The sequence below is a fragment of the Patella vulgata genome, chromosome 3, assembly GCF_932274485.2.
Source record: "Patella vulgata chromosome 3, xgPatVulg1.2, whole genome shotgun sequence".
Lineage (NCBI taxonomy): Eukaryota > Metazoa > Mollusca > Gastropoda > Patellidae > Patella > Patella vulgata.
The window spans coordinates 54,468,257-54,488,119 of record NC_065881.2 but is presented as its reverse complement, the minus strand read 5'-3'; the positions used below and the strand labels follow the sequence as shown (position 1 = coordinate 54,488,119).

At 34.1% G+C, this 19,863-nt stretch overlaps 2 protein-coding genes across 6 annotated transcripts in view; one reads left to right on the top strand and one right to left on the bottom strand.

Moving 5' to 3' along the window:
- The window catches only part of LOC126814524 (probable tubulin polyglutamylase TTLL9), a 45,353-nt gene extending 36,094 nt beyond the window's left edge, over window positions 1-9,259 (top strand). Inside the window, exons 3-14 of one of the 5 annotated variants that reach the window (XM_050539706.2) lie at window positions 542-628; window positions 1,151-1,262; window positions 1,609-1,694; window positions 2,289-2,322; window positions 2,684-2,818; window positions 3,308-3,442; window positions 4,448-4,535; window positions 5,819-5,940; window positions 6,835-6,968; window positions 7,563-7,676; window positions 7,968-8,092; window positions 8,756-9,259. In XM_050539706.2, the coding sequence (XP_050395663.1) occupies window positions 542-628; window positions 1,151-1,262; window positions 1,609-1,694; window positions 2,289-2,322; window positions 2,684-2,818; window positions 3,308-3,442; window positions 4,448-4,535; window positions 5,819-5,940; window positions 6,835-6,968; window positions 7,563-7,676; window positions 7,968-8,092; window positions 8,756-8,826 (1,243 nt within the window). In that variant the 3' untranslated portion in view covers window positions 8,827-9,259. The other 4 variants (XR_007677648.2, XM_050539710.2, XM_050539709.2 and 1 more) reach the window with 4 other exon arrangements.
- A 6,467-nt stretch (window positions 9,260-15,726) lies between these two features.
- On the bottom strand, window positions 15,727-18,603 carry LOC126815533 (uncharacterized). Its single transcript, XM_050541220.1, has 3 exons — window positions 18,504-18,603; window positions 16,714-17,406; window positions 15,727-16,186 (listed from the first exon to the last, which is right to left on the bottom strand). The coding sequence occupies exons 1-3, from the start codon at window positions 18,535-18,537 to the stop codon at window positions 15,774-15,776; spliced, it is 1,140 nt and encodes a 379-aa protein (XP_050397177.1). The 5' UTR covers window positions 18,538-18,603; the 3' UTR covers window positions 15,727-15,773.
- Window positions 18,604-19,863: the final 1,260 nt, after the last annotated feature.

The following is a 19,863-nucleotide window of genomic DNA, read 5'->3' as shown; positions in this document are numbered from 1 at the left end:
AATGTGAACACTGTCATGTTCTTTGACAGTTAAGCACATTTTGATTGAGTGCAAGCATCTCAAGGATATTAGATTAACTCATTACCATTGCCACTCCTTATATCAATTGTTTGCCCAACCAGTCTGTATAGTAAATTACTAGACTTTATAAAAGAGACAAATTTTTACACAAAATTTTAATTGAATATTTGTAATTTTCATTTGTTGTATTTTAATTATATATATACATAAAGTTTTGTGATAATTGTTTTTAATTGATAATCACTGTGATATTTGTTTTTATTTATGTATATATATATAGATTACTATTGTGATTTTTATTTAGTTTGTCTCATATATGTTTGGTGCTATATAGACTGGTTGCTGCTGACCTGCCATAAAACCTCATTTAATTTCATTCCATTCCATTCCATTCCATTCCATTCCATTCCATTCCATTCCATTTCATTTCATTTCATTTCAAATTTAACTTAGGATTTTCAATGTATAATAGAAACTTCCCAAATCTTTAAAATGATTTCTTCTTTATTTTTTGTTTTAGTGATAGAGAAATAAGATTTCGAACATCTCTTCAGAATACTATATTAGATGTTTTACGGGCTAGACATGGCTGGCAAGAAGCTGATGGGTAATATCCAGTTTATCTCTTATTCATGTGATAAGCTTAGTTTTTGACTGTCACAATCATCAAAGATGGATGGAGGCAGAGACAAGTTAAGCTAGGCAAGGCAAAATAGGGAAAAGCAAATTTTATCTCTATTTTATCAAAACCTATGCACATTTAAAAAATATGGGCCAGATTTTCGTAATGTCAGATACTATGACACTATATTTGAAATAAACAACATTCGAGCCATGCATAATCCAGAAGAGGAGCTAGTTTGCAGTCAAAATAAAGAAGGTATATAGAGTGACATACATTTTGATGAAGTGGATGCAAACATATCGAGTTCATAGCCTAGAAATAAAGAGAGAATTTTAGTTGAATTATAAAGAGGAATTTGATGGTATTATTTCCTTGAGATGTGTCAGATCCTCAAGTTTGAGATAACAGGATTTGAGTGAACCTCATACTCACTGATAGTGAGGATTTTACAAAATATAAGCACTGCCACTGGTAGAAGTATGCAATTGGGTTATTACATTTCAGAGATGGTGAATGGGATTTCTTTTGGTGTGACAGAGAATGGATTCATCAAAATTATGATACCACATTTTTACAAGAACATCAGAAAATTCTACACTTTAGAAATTATTATGAGGTAATGGTGGAGAAGAAAAGTTTTAAATCCTGGTTATCAGTGTTAAAAGAAAAAATTTATAAAAAATTTACTTGACCCTGTAAGAAAGATAAGGGACTTGCTCATGAAAATGCATAGCATAAATTTTAGAAAAGAGCAAGAATTTGTCTAAAACCAATTGTACATAATGGATGTGACCAGGATAGCTAGTAAGAGTATTTAATGAAATCCTTGATAGAAGATTTTGTGCCAGAGCATTCAAATCAGGCATCAAATGAATTATCAAAACCTAAAATGGTGGTATGGTTATGATACAATTATTCTGTAAATCACAATTTATAATTTTACAATTATTTCTTTGAAACAGCTTACTAGGAAGAATTTAATGGTGAAAAATTTAAAGAGATTTAAAAGACAAACAGAAAAAGAATTTGGAAAATTGGAAGCTCAGGGGTAAATTTATATAGTCACTTTGTGCACCAAAAAATGTCACACATGCGTAATATACATAAAGTTTACTTTTCTTATTTAAAGGCTAGCAAAATATTTTTGCTGTTGTTGTAATTATCAATCATGAACTTAATTAAATATTAAACATACATTATGCAAGAGCTAAATCTGCCTATTTCAGGTCTTTCTTTAGACCTGAAATGTTATCTAAATTATTAATTAGACATTAATTAACCTATCCAGGCCAAAATCAACTCTAGATGGCAGCGCTAGCCTGCGATCTTTAGTGGATTGTAAGCCGATTTACTGCATAACTTTCCTTCTCGATTAGGCTAAATGATTAACTGGATAATCGAGACTATTCTGTTTATCGTACTGACTTTAGTAATGATGACCAAGGCTTATGGGACTTTTAGTCGCTTAATTCTCGGTTCATAGTGGTTCAATTTGAATGAAATTTTCACCAAATTGCCTTTACATTATCTAGTTTTTAACTATTATAGTGAGAACTGCCAACTCGTTACCGGATCTCCCATAATGTATCTTTAAGAATCTGGTTATGGTATTGATTACTAAATCCATTATTTCTCTTTTCAGCTTTGAATTTTACCCAAGTACTTTTGAATTGCCAGTAAGTAAAGTGACACTAGTAATTACCAATAGGAGGTCATGGACAATAAAATATAGTTCCTCGATCCCATAAGTGGCATTCAAATTCAAAACCCATAAAGCAAGAGTGACAAAATTATGTGATAGTATATGAACCTAAACTAGGAAATGTGCCTAAAAAACTGACAAAGTAGTATCAAATGTTTTGAAAAGGGAAGCATACTCTTTCTTTTTTCACAACACTTGCCACTACCATAATAGAATATAATCTTGATAAGTATACAGAAACAACATGTTAGTGAAATAGATCTGTGATTACAGAAGACACATGTATATTATTATATACCTGATTTTTTTAATACCAACCAAATCTTATTTTTCAGTTAGAATACCATATATTTGTTGAAGAATTCAAGAAGAATCCTGGTGCGATATGGATAATGAAACCAGCAGCTAAATCCCAGGGACATGGAATCTTTCTGTTTCGTAAATTAAAAGATATTACAAATTGGAGAAAGGTAAGACAGAGCAAAGTGGTAGAAATAGTGGCAATCTTTCCCTTTTGAGATACTTCTGCCATGCATAGAAAAACTTTATTTGAACAGATCTAGATGTGAATAAACAGCACCCATTCCAAATATCTACTTAATTTTTAAGGCAATAAGTCTAAAATGTCTAAAATTAAATTTTCAAGGTACCTAGTCATGTCAATTTGGGACTGCATCATATAAATAAATCTGCATAATTATCTTTTTCTTTTGTCCTTTCAAGGGATATAAAGAGTCGTGGGAACAAGCAACTTTTATGTGAACATATCTCTGAACAAGTATAACCCAAACACCATTTCATCCAAATGTGTCACATGGTTTTAATAATGTAGTCCAAATCAAAAACCTGACCCACTTCTCTGTGGCTGAACTTGTTCATATGAATAAACAGATTTCAGACATATTCATGCAAAACTTTATTCAAATGATGTGATTTTATCTTTTGTTGACTGTTTCAAGGGAGATTATCAACCAGTATCAGATCAGACGCAAAAAGAAGTTCCAGAACTTTATGTTGTACAGAGATATATAGCAGATCCTTATCTTGTTGGTGGACGCAAGTTTGATTTACGTGTATATGTATTAGTCTTATCTGTAAGTACTATTAAGACAATATGTTAATACCAGTATGTATATTCATAGTTTGAAGGTTTTGAGGAAGGTGTTTAGAATGCTTATTTATTCATTAGGTTAGGTAAGATTAGATAAAGAGCTGACATTTCTCACTATAATAGTTAAAAAATAGATAATGAAAACCGAATATTTCAGTCAAATTGCTTTACTCTGTACTGAGATATTGCTAAAGTTGGTATGATAATAAACCAAGTCTGGATTATCCATTTTTAAAGTAAATTATCCATCACAAAATGTATTCAAATCCACTAAATATTGCAAGGTAACGATGGCATTGAGAGTTGATTATGATCTGGATAAGTTAATTAATGTCTAATTAATGATTTAGATAACATTTCGGGCCTAACGGAAGACCTGCAATAGGCAGAATTAGCTCTTGCATAATGCCTATTTAAGGGTTTTGGGGATGGTGTTTAGAATGCTTGTTTATTCATTGTTTAAGGGATTTCGGGATGGGTGTTTAGAATGCTTGTTTATTCCTTGTTTATAGATTTTGGGGATTATGTTAAGAATAGTTGTTTATTCATTGTTTGAGGGTTTGGGTGGAGGGATTATGTTAAGAATAATTGTTTATTCATTGTTTGAGGGTTTTGTTTGGAATGCTTGTTTATATACATTGTTTGGGGGATGGTGTTTGGAATGCTTTGTAACTATCAAACTATGAGAAGAAAAAGAAATGTTCTGAGATTTAGGAAACCTGAGAGTGACACAAGATTATCTTTCTTGAGCATCTTATTTTTATAGTGCTAACATTACTTGCTCTATATAATTGGATCGCCATTTTGAATAGTGTTGGACTGCAATTTTGAAAAGTGTTGGACAGCAATTTTAAAAAGTAAACAGTTATACTACAATAAAACCAATTTCTTAATATTCAAAGATATTTATAAAACAAATTAAAACTGATGTATATATTTTTATAAATAAATGAGAATAATAAATGAGTATAATCAATGTATATTTCAGTTTAATCCAATAAAAGCATGGTTATATAGAGAAGGTTTTGCAAGATTTTCTAATACAAGATTTTCTCTAGATTCTATTGATGATACATGTATCCTTTTTTTGTTGATCTGCATATATGGTTGTTTACAATTCTTGTTTACACATTACACATTAGAGTTTTAGCTATTTGTTACTCTGAATTATTTGGATTATTTGGCTAGTTATCAGGAGGCATCCTATTGAAATTCCGAGTGGCACATAAATTGTATATAGTTATTGCTTCAGGTAATTACTCCAAATCTTGCTGCCCTTGCTGCCTTGTCTCACTTTATTATGCTGTTATGTATAGGATATTAACCTATCCGAGGTTGCTATGATAAAGAACAGCGGGCAGAACCCAAGTGTTCTCTATCATATCAATTCGTAGGGGAGAAGGTTTATATCCTCATAGTCTTAAGTGAACAATGATTGGATAATGTCTGCCATTTTGGAGTCACTACAGGTTCATTTGAATTAAAAGCAAAAATTTAATGGATAGTAATAGGTTATGTTAGACGAATAATTAATCCCTTTTAGCCAACAGATTGAAGGCGAAATAGATGTGAATGCAAATTCTTACGAGGATCTACTAGTTGCTAGTCAAAAAGCTGAAGAAAATTTTGTTCAGAAGAAGTCAATGTGTTCCGCTTTTTCTGACTGAACCTGAAAGGTTTTCAGTATGTTCAGAGAAGAATTTAACGGCTGTGTTAAGGGGACTGTCCCCAAAAATACTTAACAGAAGGTACTGTTGGGCTATAAATACTTTAAAGATATGGAGTGCGTGTAGAAATAATTCTATGTGGACAAAGAGAAAATTGTCAAAGATATTTTAGACATGGATAATCCAAATGTTGAGGGTAAGTTGAAAGTTTCCTTCAGATATTTTTATAATATAGTTACTTTCTACATATCGAATGAATTATCCATTGGTACGAATGAATTATCCGATGGTACGTTTTTCTTCTGATATTTTTGATAAACCTTTGTATCCTTTAATTACTGTGAGCATATTTTTCAGGTGGTGTCAGAGTATACACAAGGAACAAAAGTGATTTGTTACATGAAAGAGGGTCAAGTTCCAGCAATAAACATTTGTAATTGTCAAGAGAATAAAAAAGTGATTTCTGTGTTACTTGTAATATTTCATCAACGTCGTCAGAGGTTGATATGAACCGAATATATCAACCTGTGATGACGTCGTGACTGGTTGATTCGAGATACAACTTGTATGCACATCAAAGAAAAAACTACCACCAGTTGTATTATTTTACATAGTATTTAGTGTTTCTATGGAAACAGAATATGTATATTATGAAAAAGAAAAAGTTTTATCTTCCTTAACCTATAATATAGATGTTCATTTAACAAATGTTGCAGTACAAAAAACAGCACCTGATTATGATCCCGAAAAGGGTTGTAAATGGTCATTACACAGATTGCGACAATTTTTATTAGCTAAACATGGAGTTGAAGCAGTAAGTATAAGACAATATGCCGTTAGATTCTCTACAGCCAATCCTGGATATAAGGCACCTTTCACAGACTTTGTCCAGTACAGATTATCACGCAACTTATATAAACACGTCTGGCTGGACATAAGGCACCACCCTGTCATTCAACCGGACAAACCGATCAGACGACGAAAAAGACCTGTATAAATCTATATGTACACTCTATGTCTACTTGTCTATTGTTTGTTTTGTGAGATGTTCGCTTTGTCCAGTACAGTGTGTGTGTGTCTGTAAAATGTCTCTGTCTCAATTTGCACTTTTGTTATAGCACATTTAACTATATACATATGTACTCGTCCGTCTGTTTAAATGTGTATCGTCCCGTCATTAAATATTTCATCTGTTCTGTACAGATATATAAATATTTCACTTAAATTTAACGCTAATTACACCTTGTAAATATTTCACTTATTGTATATATATATAACTTGTGATTGTCTGCGATATCACTTCGTTGGAAGCGGACGTTAAATAAAGTTATTTCACACACACATAAGGCACCTATGACAGACATTGTCAGGTACAAATTATTACAGAACGTATGTTATAATTTATACGCTGTGTGATGCCTTGTGCCTGACAATATCTGTGACAGGTGCCTTATGTCCAGACTTGATTACAGCTTAACATGCATAATGATGTCCTAGAGATACACATGGTATGAGATCTAGCCATATCATCATAGTGAATTATGGTATACAAGGTCAGAGTGGGATTCTGCGACCAAACACTAACCCACTGTGGGACATCATTGGGTTGTGATGTACATGTTAGTACCACTTTATATTTAAATGGGAAACATCACTCCCATGCAGTTACACCTATTTTGATAAGGTGTGTAATATTTTCTGCTTGTAGGTACAACAGACATTTAAAGAAATAGATAATATAATAGTTAAAAGTTTACAATCTGTACAGAAGATTATCATCAATGATAAACATTGTTTTGAGATGTATGGTTTTGATGTTATATTAGATTCTAAACTTAAACCGTAAGTAGTCAACCTACTCAGTTTAATTGTTTTTAATAACAAGGTTTAAGAGATGCCTGTGGCGTGCCGTGTCCCCAATTTCTCTTATATTATGCGCTCATATTTTCACGTAGTATATTATGCTGACGCCCATTTCTGTCCGGACTTCCACATTTTGTTTGTGGTCACTGTACAGGTCACAATTTTTATCCGATTTTGACGAAACTTGAAATATTGGTTTATATGTCAAGAGATCTCGGTTCCTTTCGATATAGGCATGTATCAGACTGTAACTTCGTGGATTATGGCCCCTTGATTGTACAAAAAATCACGTCTTTAGCTTATGGACACTCTAGAGGTCACAATTTTTATCCGATTTTTATGAAACTTAAATAATATATATTTATTACCCAAAGATCTCGGTTCATTTCGATATTAGCACATATAAGACTGTAACTTCCTGCATACAACTATTTAGTTCCATGCTTCCTGGATTATGGCAACTGCTTGATCTCTGTCCATCTCTTGCAAAATGAGGAAGTATCTTGCATGGCAACAGCTTGTTTACAAAAAGTCCCAGTTGTTATATGTAATATAATGAAACTTCTACAACAGATGGTTAATAGAGATAAATGCTTCGCCATCATTGACAGCTAGTGGTAAAGAAGATTATCAACTAAAATATGGTTTATTATGTGATGTACTAAATGTTCTAGATTTAGAAAACAGGTAATCATATATTTTTATCTTTCTTTATTATAGATTAATTGGGTGAGATATATTATGGGATGATCTTTGTTTATAGATTAAGTGGACGGGATTAATAATGTGATGATGTTTACTTATAGAATAAGTGTATTGGATTTTTTATGGGATACTTTTTATTTATAAATTAAGTGTATGGGATTTATTATGGGATGGTGTTTATTTATAGATAATCTGTATGGGATTTATTATGGATCTATGTTAATTTATATATTATGTGTATGGGATTTATTATGGGACCATGTTTATTTATAGATTAAGTGGACAAGAGAGACGTATAGGAGGATTCGATTTATTATGGGATGATGGACCAGTTCTGCCAGATGATTCTCCAGATGGACAAGAAGTTATAACAGTACCTACAACAACTACATACCTGGGTAACTATCTTTATCCATAAGTTAATCAGACTTTTACACAAAAATAACTTTCTTTTATCCGGCATGTAATTTGTTTCATCTTTATAAGAAAACTATATATGTAAATATTTTGAATTTTTTGTGTTTTATGTTTTTTATATTTTAAATTGGCGGTTAATGTTGCACTGTCTATTAAAATAAGCATCACTAGTGTCCGAGTTCATTGGTATTTTAAACATATTTGCACATGAAATTAAAAAGCACTGTAGACAATATGTACTATACACGCACGCTTTATTACATCGAATTAACAAACACAGTAATTTATTCAGGAATATTACTGACGTGAACCTTAAACCGCTACGTAAAATTAAATATGGAAACTGTTTCGAAAGGTGTACCTATTTTTGTGGTAATAAAATACATTAGAATACACCATTCTATTAACAAATTACCAAGAATTATGGTTAAGTATGGTTATATTAAGGGGAATAGAAGCTTACAGTTACATGTATACCCTATTACCTACCGGGACCTTATTTGACCCAATTCTGACCGGTTTGTTTAAAAATGGATTAAGAACCCTGGTACAAACCGGATATAAAATGCTGATTGTAGCCAAGAGAAATGAAACGTTAAAGAAAACAGTGGTTTATTGGAAATTGTGTCATTGTATAATTTCAGGTTGTCACAATGATAGAAGAAAACAGCTAAGAGAATTATATCGCAATAATCCTGCTAAAACTCAAAACTGAAATATATGTTATTTATTTATATATACCATTCTACAGTATTTATTTGTTATATATTTATTTTGTATTATTAAATTATATACATTATTTATCTTCCAGAATCTCAGTATTTTAATATAAATTTTTAAATATTTTTATAGACTTGGTAATAATTGTATTGTAAATTTCCATGCATTAAATTTCTCGACAAGGATTGTATATTTTTGTGAATTTAGAATTAAAATATATCATTTGCTCTGTACACACCAAAGATTAAATGCAACTCATAGCCTGATTTCTCGTTGCCGGGAATCTGATGGGAAATACACTTAGCTCACTCACACCCTACTTTAGCTAGAAATCTGTGACAAGAAATCGATATGAAGTGGTCTGACTGTTTTTTCCTAACATGTTGTGTTTGGTTTTCTAATACACAAGAAAAATATTGTGAATTTGTTGTCATTGTCAAGCGTATATTCTCTGTATATTTGCTGTAATGATAAGCCCTCAGAACAAACATCTAATTTCCTTTACAATCACAAAGTTATAAAGGCCCATGCACACCAAACATTTTCATACAGACGACGGCTAAAAGTTCCTTGATATTACTTCTTTCAGACCCCCCCCCCCCCCCAAAAAAAAAAAACAACCTTGAATAGGCAAGTCCGTGTTTCAGTATGATGTGGAGCATATCTAAAAAAAAAAAAAAAAAAGCTTTAAAACTACAACTTCAAATGTTTATTTGTGGGACCTCTGGACCACAAGGAATATTTGGCTGTGTTTCTGTTTCCACATTAGTTTATTAGTTTATACCCTTTTCTTTATAAAATATTGACCCATAGCCAACGCAGTATTTCTTAAGAAATGATCAAGACCATTATCACTAAGTTGAAAATTCTTCAGAGATAAGGGGGTTGGATGGCCGAATGGTTAGCACGTGCGCGCTGTATCATAAAGCCTGTCATTGAGTCAACAGGCGTGGTTTCGAATCCCCGGTTGAACGTGACAAGAAGTAGGGTCGCCTGTCCAACCTCGTGGGTTTTCTCCGGGTCCTCCGGTTTCCTCCCACTGCTAAAGACCGCTACACGCAAGCGAATTATTGAAATAGAATTAAACCATATGTTAGTCCCGAAATGACCTAGTTTGTGTCGAGTGGACGTTAAACCCCATCTCTCTCTCTCTCTCTCTCTTCTCTCTCTCTCTCTCTCTCTCTCTCTTCAGAGATATATGAAACTTCAAATGCTGTTTCGTTCATGTATTTTGATTTTGTTGCCAACCTTTTACATACCATACGTACCAGATAGAGATATGATGTGTCCCGTGGCTACAGTACTTGAAAATATGGTACCTCCATACTTAAAAATTCTCCTATTTATTTGAGACAGATGATTGTATCATCCGCTAGAGCCGTTGCTAGTTTCTACAGCTTACAGCTCAAAACCTGAGACTAGAAAATAAGAAAAATGACACACTACTTATTGCCATGGCTACATATCTTGCCGCTGTGTCAGGGCATGTTGATGACTGAAAAATTTGTCTGAACTACAGAAAAAAATCGTATCATCTCAATAACTCAGGTAAAATTAGTTCATATTGATTTAAAAGCAGGCAAAATGTTAGTTACTGGTTTTTTAAAAATAAAAACCGGACTACTGCAGCTCGTTGATCTATCATCATCATAACAAATCTCTCCAAATATAATAGTAAAAGAACTACAAATATAGCTGCCCATATTGTGATAATGAGCACATCACCTCTGAAATCAGTTGAACAGAATTTAAAATATGTTTTTATAAATGATCCCTCTGGTCATACGTACCTCTCTGCAAAGCCCAGATTCAGAGATCTGCGGTGTAGGGTCCCCGGTGTTCATGCCAAAAAGAGAAAAAACTATTAAATTCCAGATGAAAGTTCCATTTATTTGTCTAGCGGGGCGACGGGTTGAAATTGGGCGAGACTGTGATTGGTCGAAACCCGTGACGTAGACGATCGCGATCGCTCGTATGCTAATTATTATGTTCAGCTTTTCATTTCAAATCTAAAAACGTAAACTTAAAATTGAACCTTTTTATGATATCTTTGATTGGGATAAATTGTACTTTTTCGAGTAAATAACTTGTATTATCGAGAATAATGGTTATTATTTTATGTGTACTTATTGTTCTTGTATTGATTTATATTTAGGGCGCATTGCCATTATATACTTATAAATTATTATTATTATTCGGAACCTGGAAATAACCTATGTTTGCTAAAAAAAAAAACCAACATAGCCTATGCTGTGACACTACGATCGCTTAGAAACTTCCAGAAAACGGCCCGTGACACCCTCAACCAGTGTGCCGTGGCACACAGATGTTCCGCGAGATCGTCCTAATTGTGCCACGAAATTTTGAACGGCACACTAAGAAAAATTCCCACTAAAGAAGCCAGCTATTTGACTGCCAAAAAATAAGTTAATAGCTGTGTTTTGCTTTATTAAGTTTGCGTCATTCTATGTGTCTATGACTAGTCTGTGTCTACGGTTGTATGCCGTCTATTATAATGGTGATAATATTGTGAATTGTTTGTATTTCCTTCTTTCAATATATCATTCATTTATTGTTCATTCTTTCATTTAAACATTTCTATTTTTCTTATGTTTCTATTAATCCTGCGTTGTTAATTAGACGTTAAGCAACTTATCTAATGACTGATCGTTGACAGCTGACACATTAATGAGTTTAATTACTACCTTATTGTTTTATTTTATTGCAATCTCTTTTATATTTTAATCTTACCTCTTTAATTGTTATTAGTATAGTTGGTGTATATTGTTAATTCCTTAGATACTATTTTATTATAAATACCGATTTGTACATTTATATAGATTCTAGGTTTCATCCCGTTTCCAGGACAGTTACTCTGCTTGTCGGACGTGCTGTTCTCCGTATATGATGTTAAATGTTTTCCGGTAATAAATAGTCTCAAGGATAGTTCCAGTCTTTAGTTATTATCGAAGATTTACACTGTTACAGATTGGTGGAGTGCTTTGTGAGGCAAGATCTCGGAACCTCTTTCAAGCGAGTATCCCAAAGAAAAATCAGATATGGAACAGATAGTGATACCAGATGAATTGGCGGAAATAATGAAAGTAATGAAGATCAACTCGAAGGCCAACCAATGGAGGATAGACCATAAAGGTAGTAACACTTCCATAGTTTTAACGTAGTGCAGTTTTCATCGTGATTCAGATATATCGAATAGAAAATCTACTAGCAAACAGAACAGAGATTTTCTAAGATGTCAGCGTTTTAAGGAGATGATTTCTGCAAAAAGATCGAGCGTATCATCAATAAATTCGATTTCTACAAAGGCCGACATCTCTATTCAGACCAGCAAGATATCGTCAACCAAATCTAGTAAATGTCAAACTGATTGTCTTGGACATTCGGATAAATGTATAATGGCTATTCCGGACACATATACAAAGAGTGTCCAAACCCTTGACATAAAAACCAATACAGATTTGGTCAAACCGGATGTCATGGTAGCTTCAACGCCACAGATCCAAGAAACAGAAAAAGGTGTTAAAAAGGCGTGTTAAGAAGGGACAGCTTGAATACTTAATCCGATGGAAGAATCAACCCGCAACCAAAAATTTGTGGGTGAAGGAAGACAAATTGGACCAGAAAGCTGTTTCCTTTATAGCTAATTATCCGAATAAAATTGCTGGCCCAGAGCAGTGGTTTGTAGAAACGTTGATAAATCAAGATAAACGGAATCAGGAAGAGCTTAAGGTCTTCCCGAGAGGCAGGTGGACATATCCAGATAAATCAAGTTTGAAATTAGCGGGATTTACCCGAATGGAAATCAATCAAAAATCTGGAAAATTACAGTTAAATGTAGAAAGGCAGGGTCCAGGTCCGAATGAGGGAGATGTTTATAGTCGATTTGACCTAGAGGACTGGGACATTATTGCTAAAGAAGATCCAGTATTCTTTCGGAGTATCAAACACACATTACCCCCAGGGAATTATTCATTAAAGTGATTGAATATTGTTTTATGTTGTGTTATTAATAAATGTGCATTTGTATGAACTGTTTTAAACCACTGACTTTTTATGTATTCACTGATCTCTAATTATTTGCCTTTAATTTATAATGTTTTGGATAAGATTTTTTTTATTACATTCCAGTTCGAATGTTGCTATAGTTTATTTATTCTGCATAAGCAATAAATCGATATTATCGATGACGTAGATTAATTTATAAACACTTCAGCACAAAAGCTTCTTTTGAATATTATGTTTCATTTAATTATTTAATTTCAAATTTTAGTTAATTCATAGTATAGTATCTTATTATTTTAATTATTTATTATTATCGCGGACTCAAATATATATGACGTCATAAGCCATTCAGATTATATCCATAATGATGAACAGTTATTGCCTATTCACAGAGTTTATTTTTGTCACTACATAAGCGAGTAACCAAAATAATTATTGTTTACCCCCCCACCCCCCAATTATATCTTTATCTTGTATATATACTTAATGTATATTAAAGTGAAAAGGCTTCATACATTTAAAACAACCCTCCGAATTTTCAGCAGTACTATCAATGTTTATTTCTATTATGTTATTATGATCCGAGGACGAATCATTTTCACCGCAGAGGAAATTATAATGGTGATAATATTGTGAATTGTTGGTATTTCCTTCTTTCAATATATCATTTATTCATTGTTCATTCTTTCATTTAAACATTTCTATTTTTCTTATGTTTCTATTAATCCTGCGTTGTTAATTAGACGTTAAGCAACTTATCTAATGACTGATCGTTGACAGCTGACACATTAATGAGTTTAATTACTACCTTATTGTTTTATTTTATTGCAATCTCTTTTATATTTTAATCTTACCTCTTTAATTGTTATTAGTATAGTTGGTGTATATTGTTAATTCCTTAGATACTATTTTATTATAAATACCGATTTGTACATTTATATAGATTCTAGGTTTCATCCCGTTTCCAGGACAGTTACTCTGCTTGTCGGACGTGCTGTTCTCCGTATATGATGTTAAATGTTTTCCGGTAATAAATAGTCTCAAGGATAGTTCCAGTCTTTAGTTATTATCGAAGATTTACACTGTTACACTATGACTTGCCATATTTTTATTTTGTAAAATTTAAATATTTTTCATATATATTTATCCAGGTGTGCCGCTATTTTGTCATGTGTTCCATGGTGTGCCGTTGGCAAAAAAAGGTTGAGAACCACTGCACTAGGGTGAAGCTTATCTAGTCATGTCTTTAACACTGGATATAAATCTTCAAGGATCAGTTGACTCTGGAACAGTTTGTTTTTATAACTATGTTTTTAGATCAAATACAGGAAACTACAGCATCTATGATAGTACATTAGGAGTTATTATAATATTTACAGACTGAGTTTAACAAGCCTAGAATTCAGACCTAACGACTGAAACACTACATTGTCTCTATCCCAGACTCGAACCAGAGGCTGAGAGTACGTTCTAAAAACCCTGCATGCTGTCGGTATCCCGGCCCGTAAGCCAAGGCGACTAACGGTATATCTCACTAGGAAGCCCACCTGGTGTCTCTCCAAATGATGCCTGAACGATGTCTTCACCCTAGCCTCTAAGCCGAGGAGGCCCTGTAATGATGTTCCCCTAGGAACTCCGAATGATGTCTTAAGGGAAATTTAACACCGCTCTTTTATATAGAAATTATAGATGTGTCATCTATTAGGGCGGGGCAATTACCATTTTGGGGTAAGTGTTTCGTATGAGCACCGTTTTACGTCAGCATTATTCTATTTAAATGTACTAATCTGTGCACCAGATGCCTGGACGATAGTAACCTACTTTCAGCAATTGGTTGGGGTGGGGTGGGGGGTATCACCCCATGAATAAAAATAGTCGATCTAAATATAAGTGCAGTCAGTCTAAAAAAAATGCCAAATTAGGAGGGAAAACCCCAAATACTTGATATGTATGAATATGATTGCTTTGATTAGGTATCATAATACTGTCAGTTTTTAAAAGCTCAAATTAGTAAAAACTGTTCAGTAATGAAACAGGACCCTTGCGTGTGAGCGTGGCCTGACGGACGCGAGATCGATCCTGACAAAATTGCCAATCGGTGTTCAAACTTGAATACGCGCGGATGCTTGATGAAAATATGAGGACATAGTCATATCTTCGCTAATTTATGTATATTCACCACAAAAATAATATATCGAAGATATAGGGCCATGCAAATGATGTAATTATTACTTTCAGACGTTGTCATGAATTCCCATGCGTAATACTAAATATCACACTGATCCGCAGTGAATATTCGCTAGGCCGCGACAATCACTAATAAGGATGACATCGATGTGACTTAATGAGCCAGAAATATTAACTTTTTTCCTGCGACAAATTAAATTCTAAAACATTTTTTTTATGTATTAGAAAAATAAATAACGACGTTTGAAGTATTTGTAGGTAAAAATTATTTCCTATTTTAGTGTAAATGGGTATTAAAATGTGTAAAAGGTGCCATTCTGCTCGAATCAGTAACGTCTTATGTAATCAATGCACGCGCCATTGAGCCAATGATTGACGCCGCGTGATATGACGTCATGCGTTGAAGGCAGTCATCTTTTACAGAAATATTAGAAGACTTTCGTAATACATTGTGAAACAGATTGACTCAATATAAGTGTCTTCTGACCATCTTCTCCTAAAGTCCAGGAAATTGCATTTCAGGGACTCTAGATTCAAAAAATTATCCGTGGGGGGAGGGGACAAAACAATCGATATCTACGCCGATGGTCACATAGCGATTTGATTTTACATATTCTTTAATAAACCTTAGAAGCAAAACCATATTCCATTCGATACAAACTATTTTAATATTCTGTCCGTCATCAATTATAAATTGCGTGATCGATCAAAAGCTGATTTGCCGTCTGTAATTTAAGATCTAATGACAAAATATTTGGCTCCTTCATAAGCCTGGTTAGCATCACGAACCGCATCATAGAGCAAACATTTCGTGACATAAGAACTGATTTTGTTGGTGATGTAGGACTGGCAACCGTCGATTTTCATGCATAGTCTAGAACAAAGCTTGCCGTTTACAGTCTTAACATTAGCAAGTAGATGACCATCAATATCGGAAGGTTTAAATCCTTTTGAAATGGAGCGAAAATACGCGACATCTCGATTGCTTTCATTCCACTCGTTTTGCCGGATGAGCTCCTGCCAGTAAACGCCATTGGTCAGACATCTTTGTGAAATTATTTCTAAACAAGTCGGTTCTTTGCCATCTGTTAAGTTGGCTAAACATTGTTTGGTTACACCGTCCACAATCTTCTCTTCATAAACCACTAAAATCAGACAAATTATACAACAAATAAGTGGCAGGAAAATTCGCCAGGGCAGAGGAGTTTTATTCTTCTCGCAAATAATGCCTATTGCTCGGTGATAGATGTCCGGACATTTCCCGCCCTAAACTATACACTTTAAAACCCCCACAAACTGTTGCAGATGGATTCCTGGAAAAGGATGAATTCAAAATCGTACATGAGATATATTATGACCCACAGTGCAATTATGGCCAAAGGAAATATAATTTACTCATATTTAGCAACAAACCGGGTGTTTTAAACACGAAAGTTCAATCAGAACTGTTAGTGATGTGGTTTCCCAAGTAAAGGGGGGGGGGGGGGAATTGGTATCAAGTGTTCTAAAAAGAGCAAGTATACCATGACACCCAGCAAGGTTACATATTTACATCTTAATATTACTGAATGGAGGTAGTACTTGGGAAAGCGTGCATATTGTACCGGTACATTGTCTATTAAACATTTCAGATACTATTTTATTTTTAAGAAAACAAGTGGACTATACTTACGATCTGGCTTAATTGTCCACAATTCAGGTTGACAATATTTGGAAATGTCTGCGACACCAGACGCTGTCGGGATGACATCAAATAGTTGGAAACATGTCAGACGTCCGAGGAACCCATCATCAGTTTTATCGTGAGATCTACCGAGACGCAGATGACCGGATATCGGCAATTGTATGTTATTAGGAAAATCATCATCGAGTTGTTCCATGAGAGCACCATTGTGATAGATAGTGACTGTTCCCGTAGAGAATTCCCTGGACACTATTAAATGGTTCCACTGGTCGGGAAGAATGACTTCTGGTAAAGCCGTGGCACCGACAGAGACACCATACTCATCCCAGAAAGATATAAATAATATACTTTCCATAATGGATACACGGAGGATGTTACCAGTATCGTACAAGTAGTGCACCAAAGTTCCAGTTGGTACCCCTTCAGGGTATAAGTAAAACGATATCGTTAGATCTTTAAATATTACTGTCCCATCCAATAATATATCCACATAAGTTTCAGGTTTACCATTTAACCTCAAGGAACGATAAGGAAGCTCTGGATGGCCTTCTGCGTATTCATAACAATTTCCACTTTCTGGCATAATGGCATCATGTCCGTTGATAACCTCGAATCGAGCCGTGTCATTTCCCAGCGGCCATACGTAATCTGGTATTAAAGCTATTCCACTAGTTCCTGAAACTAAAGGAGTTTATTGCATATTTTAGTATTATTCATGCGGCATAAATATATCAAAGAATATAGATGATTCCGCATTCAATTTAGTGGTTATTGTTTCGAGAGCTACAATATGTTGACCATAATCCTGTGCTTGATGTAAGATATTACATGATAATGTATTCCATTCATTAATAACATGTGGACCAAATAAAATACTTTGTAATGTTTCAAAAAAAAAACCCCCAACAAATGTATATGTTGTTAGTGTTTAAAATGCTGAATTGCCACGGTTGTATTAATATCATGATTCAGTCTTGTTTCAAATTACAAGTATACGGTACTTCTATTTGAAGTATTTAATACATTTGTTCCATGACAAACTTTAGTGCACTGCTACCAATGAATATTTAATCTCATTGAAAATAATTAACCTTAACACAGGCAAAATAGGTCTAAATTCACATATTAATGTAATATGAACGCAGATGTTTAAAAATGTTATTGTAATTTCTAATCAATTATGTTTGACGAAATACGTGAACTTTCCAAATTGTTCGACACTCGTTTACGCTTGTTTAGTTTATTCTACATTCTTTTTAATTACTATCGTATCGTTTGTGAACCAGCCATTGCTAATTACTTCTGCATTGTCTTGTAGGGTATGTTTTTCTTTGTTCATTACACCCGAAACTTTAGAAAACACGACTCGTGTACTGACTGTAAAATGTTCATTCTGTCTTGAATATTGGATATTAGGATCCCTCATTTTCACGTCAAGATAACATCAATATTGATTGAAATGGACAAATATTGAATTCTTATTCATGTTTTTAATTTCAAATATTATGGACAATATTGTGTTAGAGGTTTGGCCCCTTTAAGATTTTCTGTGTGTAAAACTTTCAGATGGGACGAAAACCCGAGTCCGGATACATATTGGCGTGCACATCAAAGATCCCTTGACAGTAGGAGTTCGATATAAGAGTAGGCCGTAACGCCGATGCCCCGGCAAAATTTCCCTCATAGGACGCTGCATGGCGCATTTCCGTATTCATCAGTCCAGTCGGCGCAGAAAAGTAAAAAAAAAATCATTTTGTGTGTGTAAAATGTTATCTTACCTTGCAAGGTTATCAAAACTAAAGTAAGTAACATGATGATAGTTCCTGTATTTTCTGAATAATGACAGGGAATATTACACCCCAATCTTTATAAACCAGGGGTAAGCCTCTTATTGTAAGCACCTTATAGAACCGACTCTTATAAATTCTTATAACTTCGAACATCTTAAGATTGAGCGAGATAACTGTCATTTTGTTCATGGCAATCAAGTCGATTCCCTTTAAACGTAATCTTCTCAAAGCCAGCGAAGCCGATGGAAAGTGAAACAGTTTCTTGTTGGCTATAAATATAACGTTACATATTTGACAAGTTGTCATCCATAATAGTAATCGATGTCACCACTATCCATTTTTAAAGACATCATATTAATATCACATGGGATGTTACTGTCACCGAAAGAAAACATAAACTATTTATGAATTTCTTATAAAGACAGAAATGTCACCCGGTGTTCTATAGATATGTTCATCTGGCCAGGAATCAGGCTATGCTGCTGCCTCCAAATAATAGGGTATAGAATCACATCAGCAGATCCCTTGCATTCAAAAGCTAATATTTAGTTGAGCTATTGGCGAGCGAGAAGAACGTTTGTGAAATCAGCAGGTCTATCACGATATAGGGTTCTCCTTTCACATGACTGTAGGCTTCCACTGGTAACCGAGATAATCTCAAAGGTACCAAAGAGAAATCCTCGGGACAGTGTTGACAATCACCATCTTCTCATAAGGACAGTCCTTATGGACGACCAAGCTAGACCACATAGGGTGCGCCCCGTTGTTGATTTTCTGCGTCAAAAGGCCGTTACATCTCTACCTTGTCCAAACAGAAGCATTGACCTGAATTCAATTAAGCGTATCTGAGATATTCTTGGGCATAAAATACGTCCGAGGGATCCACCAGTGCAGAATTCTGACGATCTGGATCAGTCACCAGGAATGGAACATAATCACAACTGTGGGATTTCCTATTGACCTGTACTAGCCATAGTTGTTTGTGCTTGGTGTTCCCTATTTCCCGACTCTTTTTTCGACAGAATCACATTAATTGACTGAAAATTCAGTATATGTCTTCTTTTGCTGGTTCAGTGTTTCCTCGTGGCAGTTCTGGAAGATTTAATAGCTTCCAGAACATAAACTAGCTAATATATCTGATCAAAAACTAGCACTACATGTATATTCAACTAGAGATGTTGTAATATACCTTTTTCTCTGTGTATATAATATGGGTGAAAATAATAATGCAGACTACATTCATTCGAGTTGCAGCTACGTTGCCACTTCCAGTGACACACTAGAAATGTAGGAGTGTTGCAACCAGGGCCGGCTTATGGTTTTGTCTTGTAACCGTTTATTTCATTGC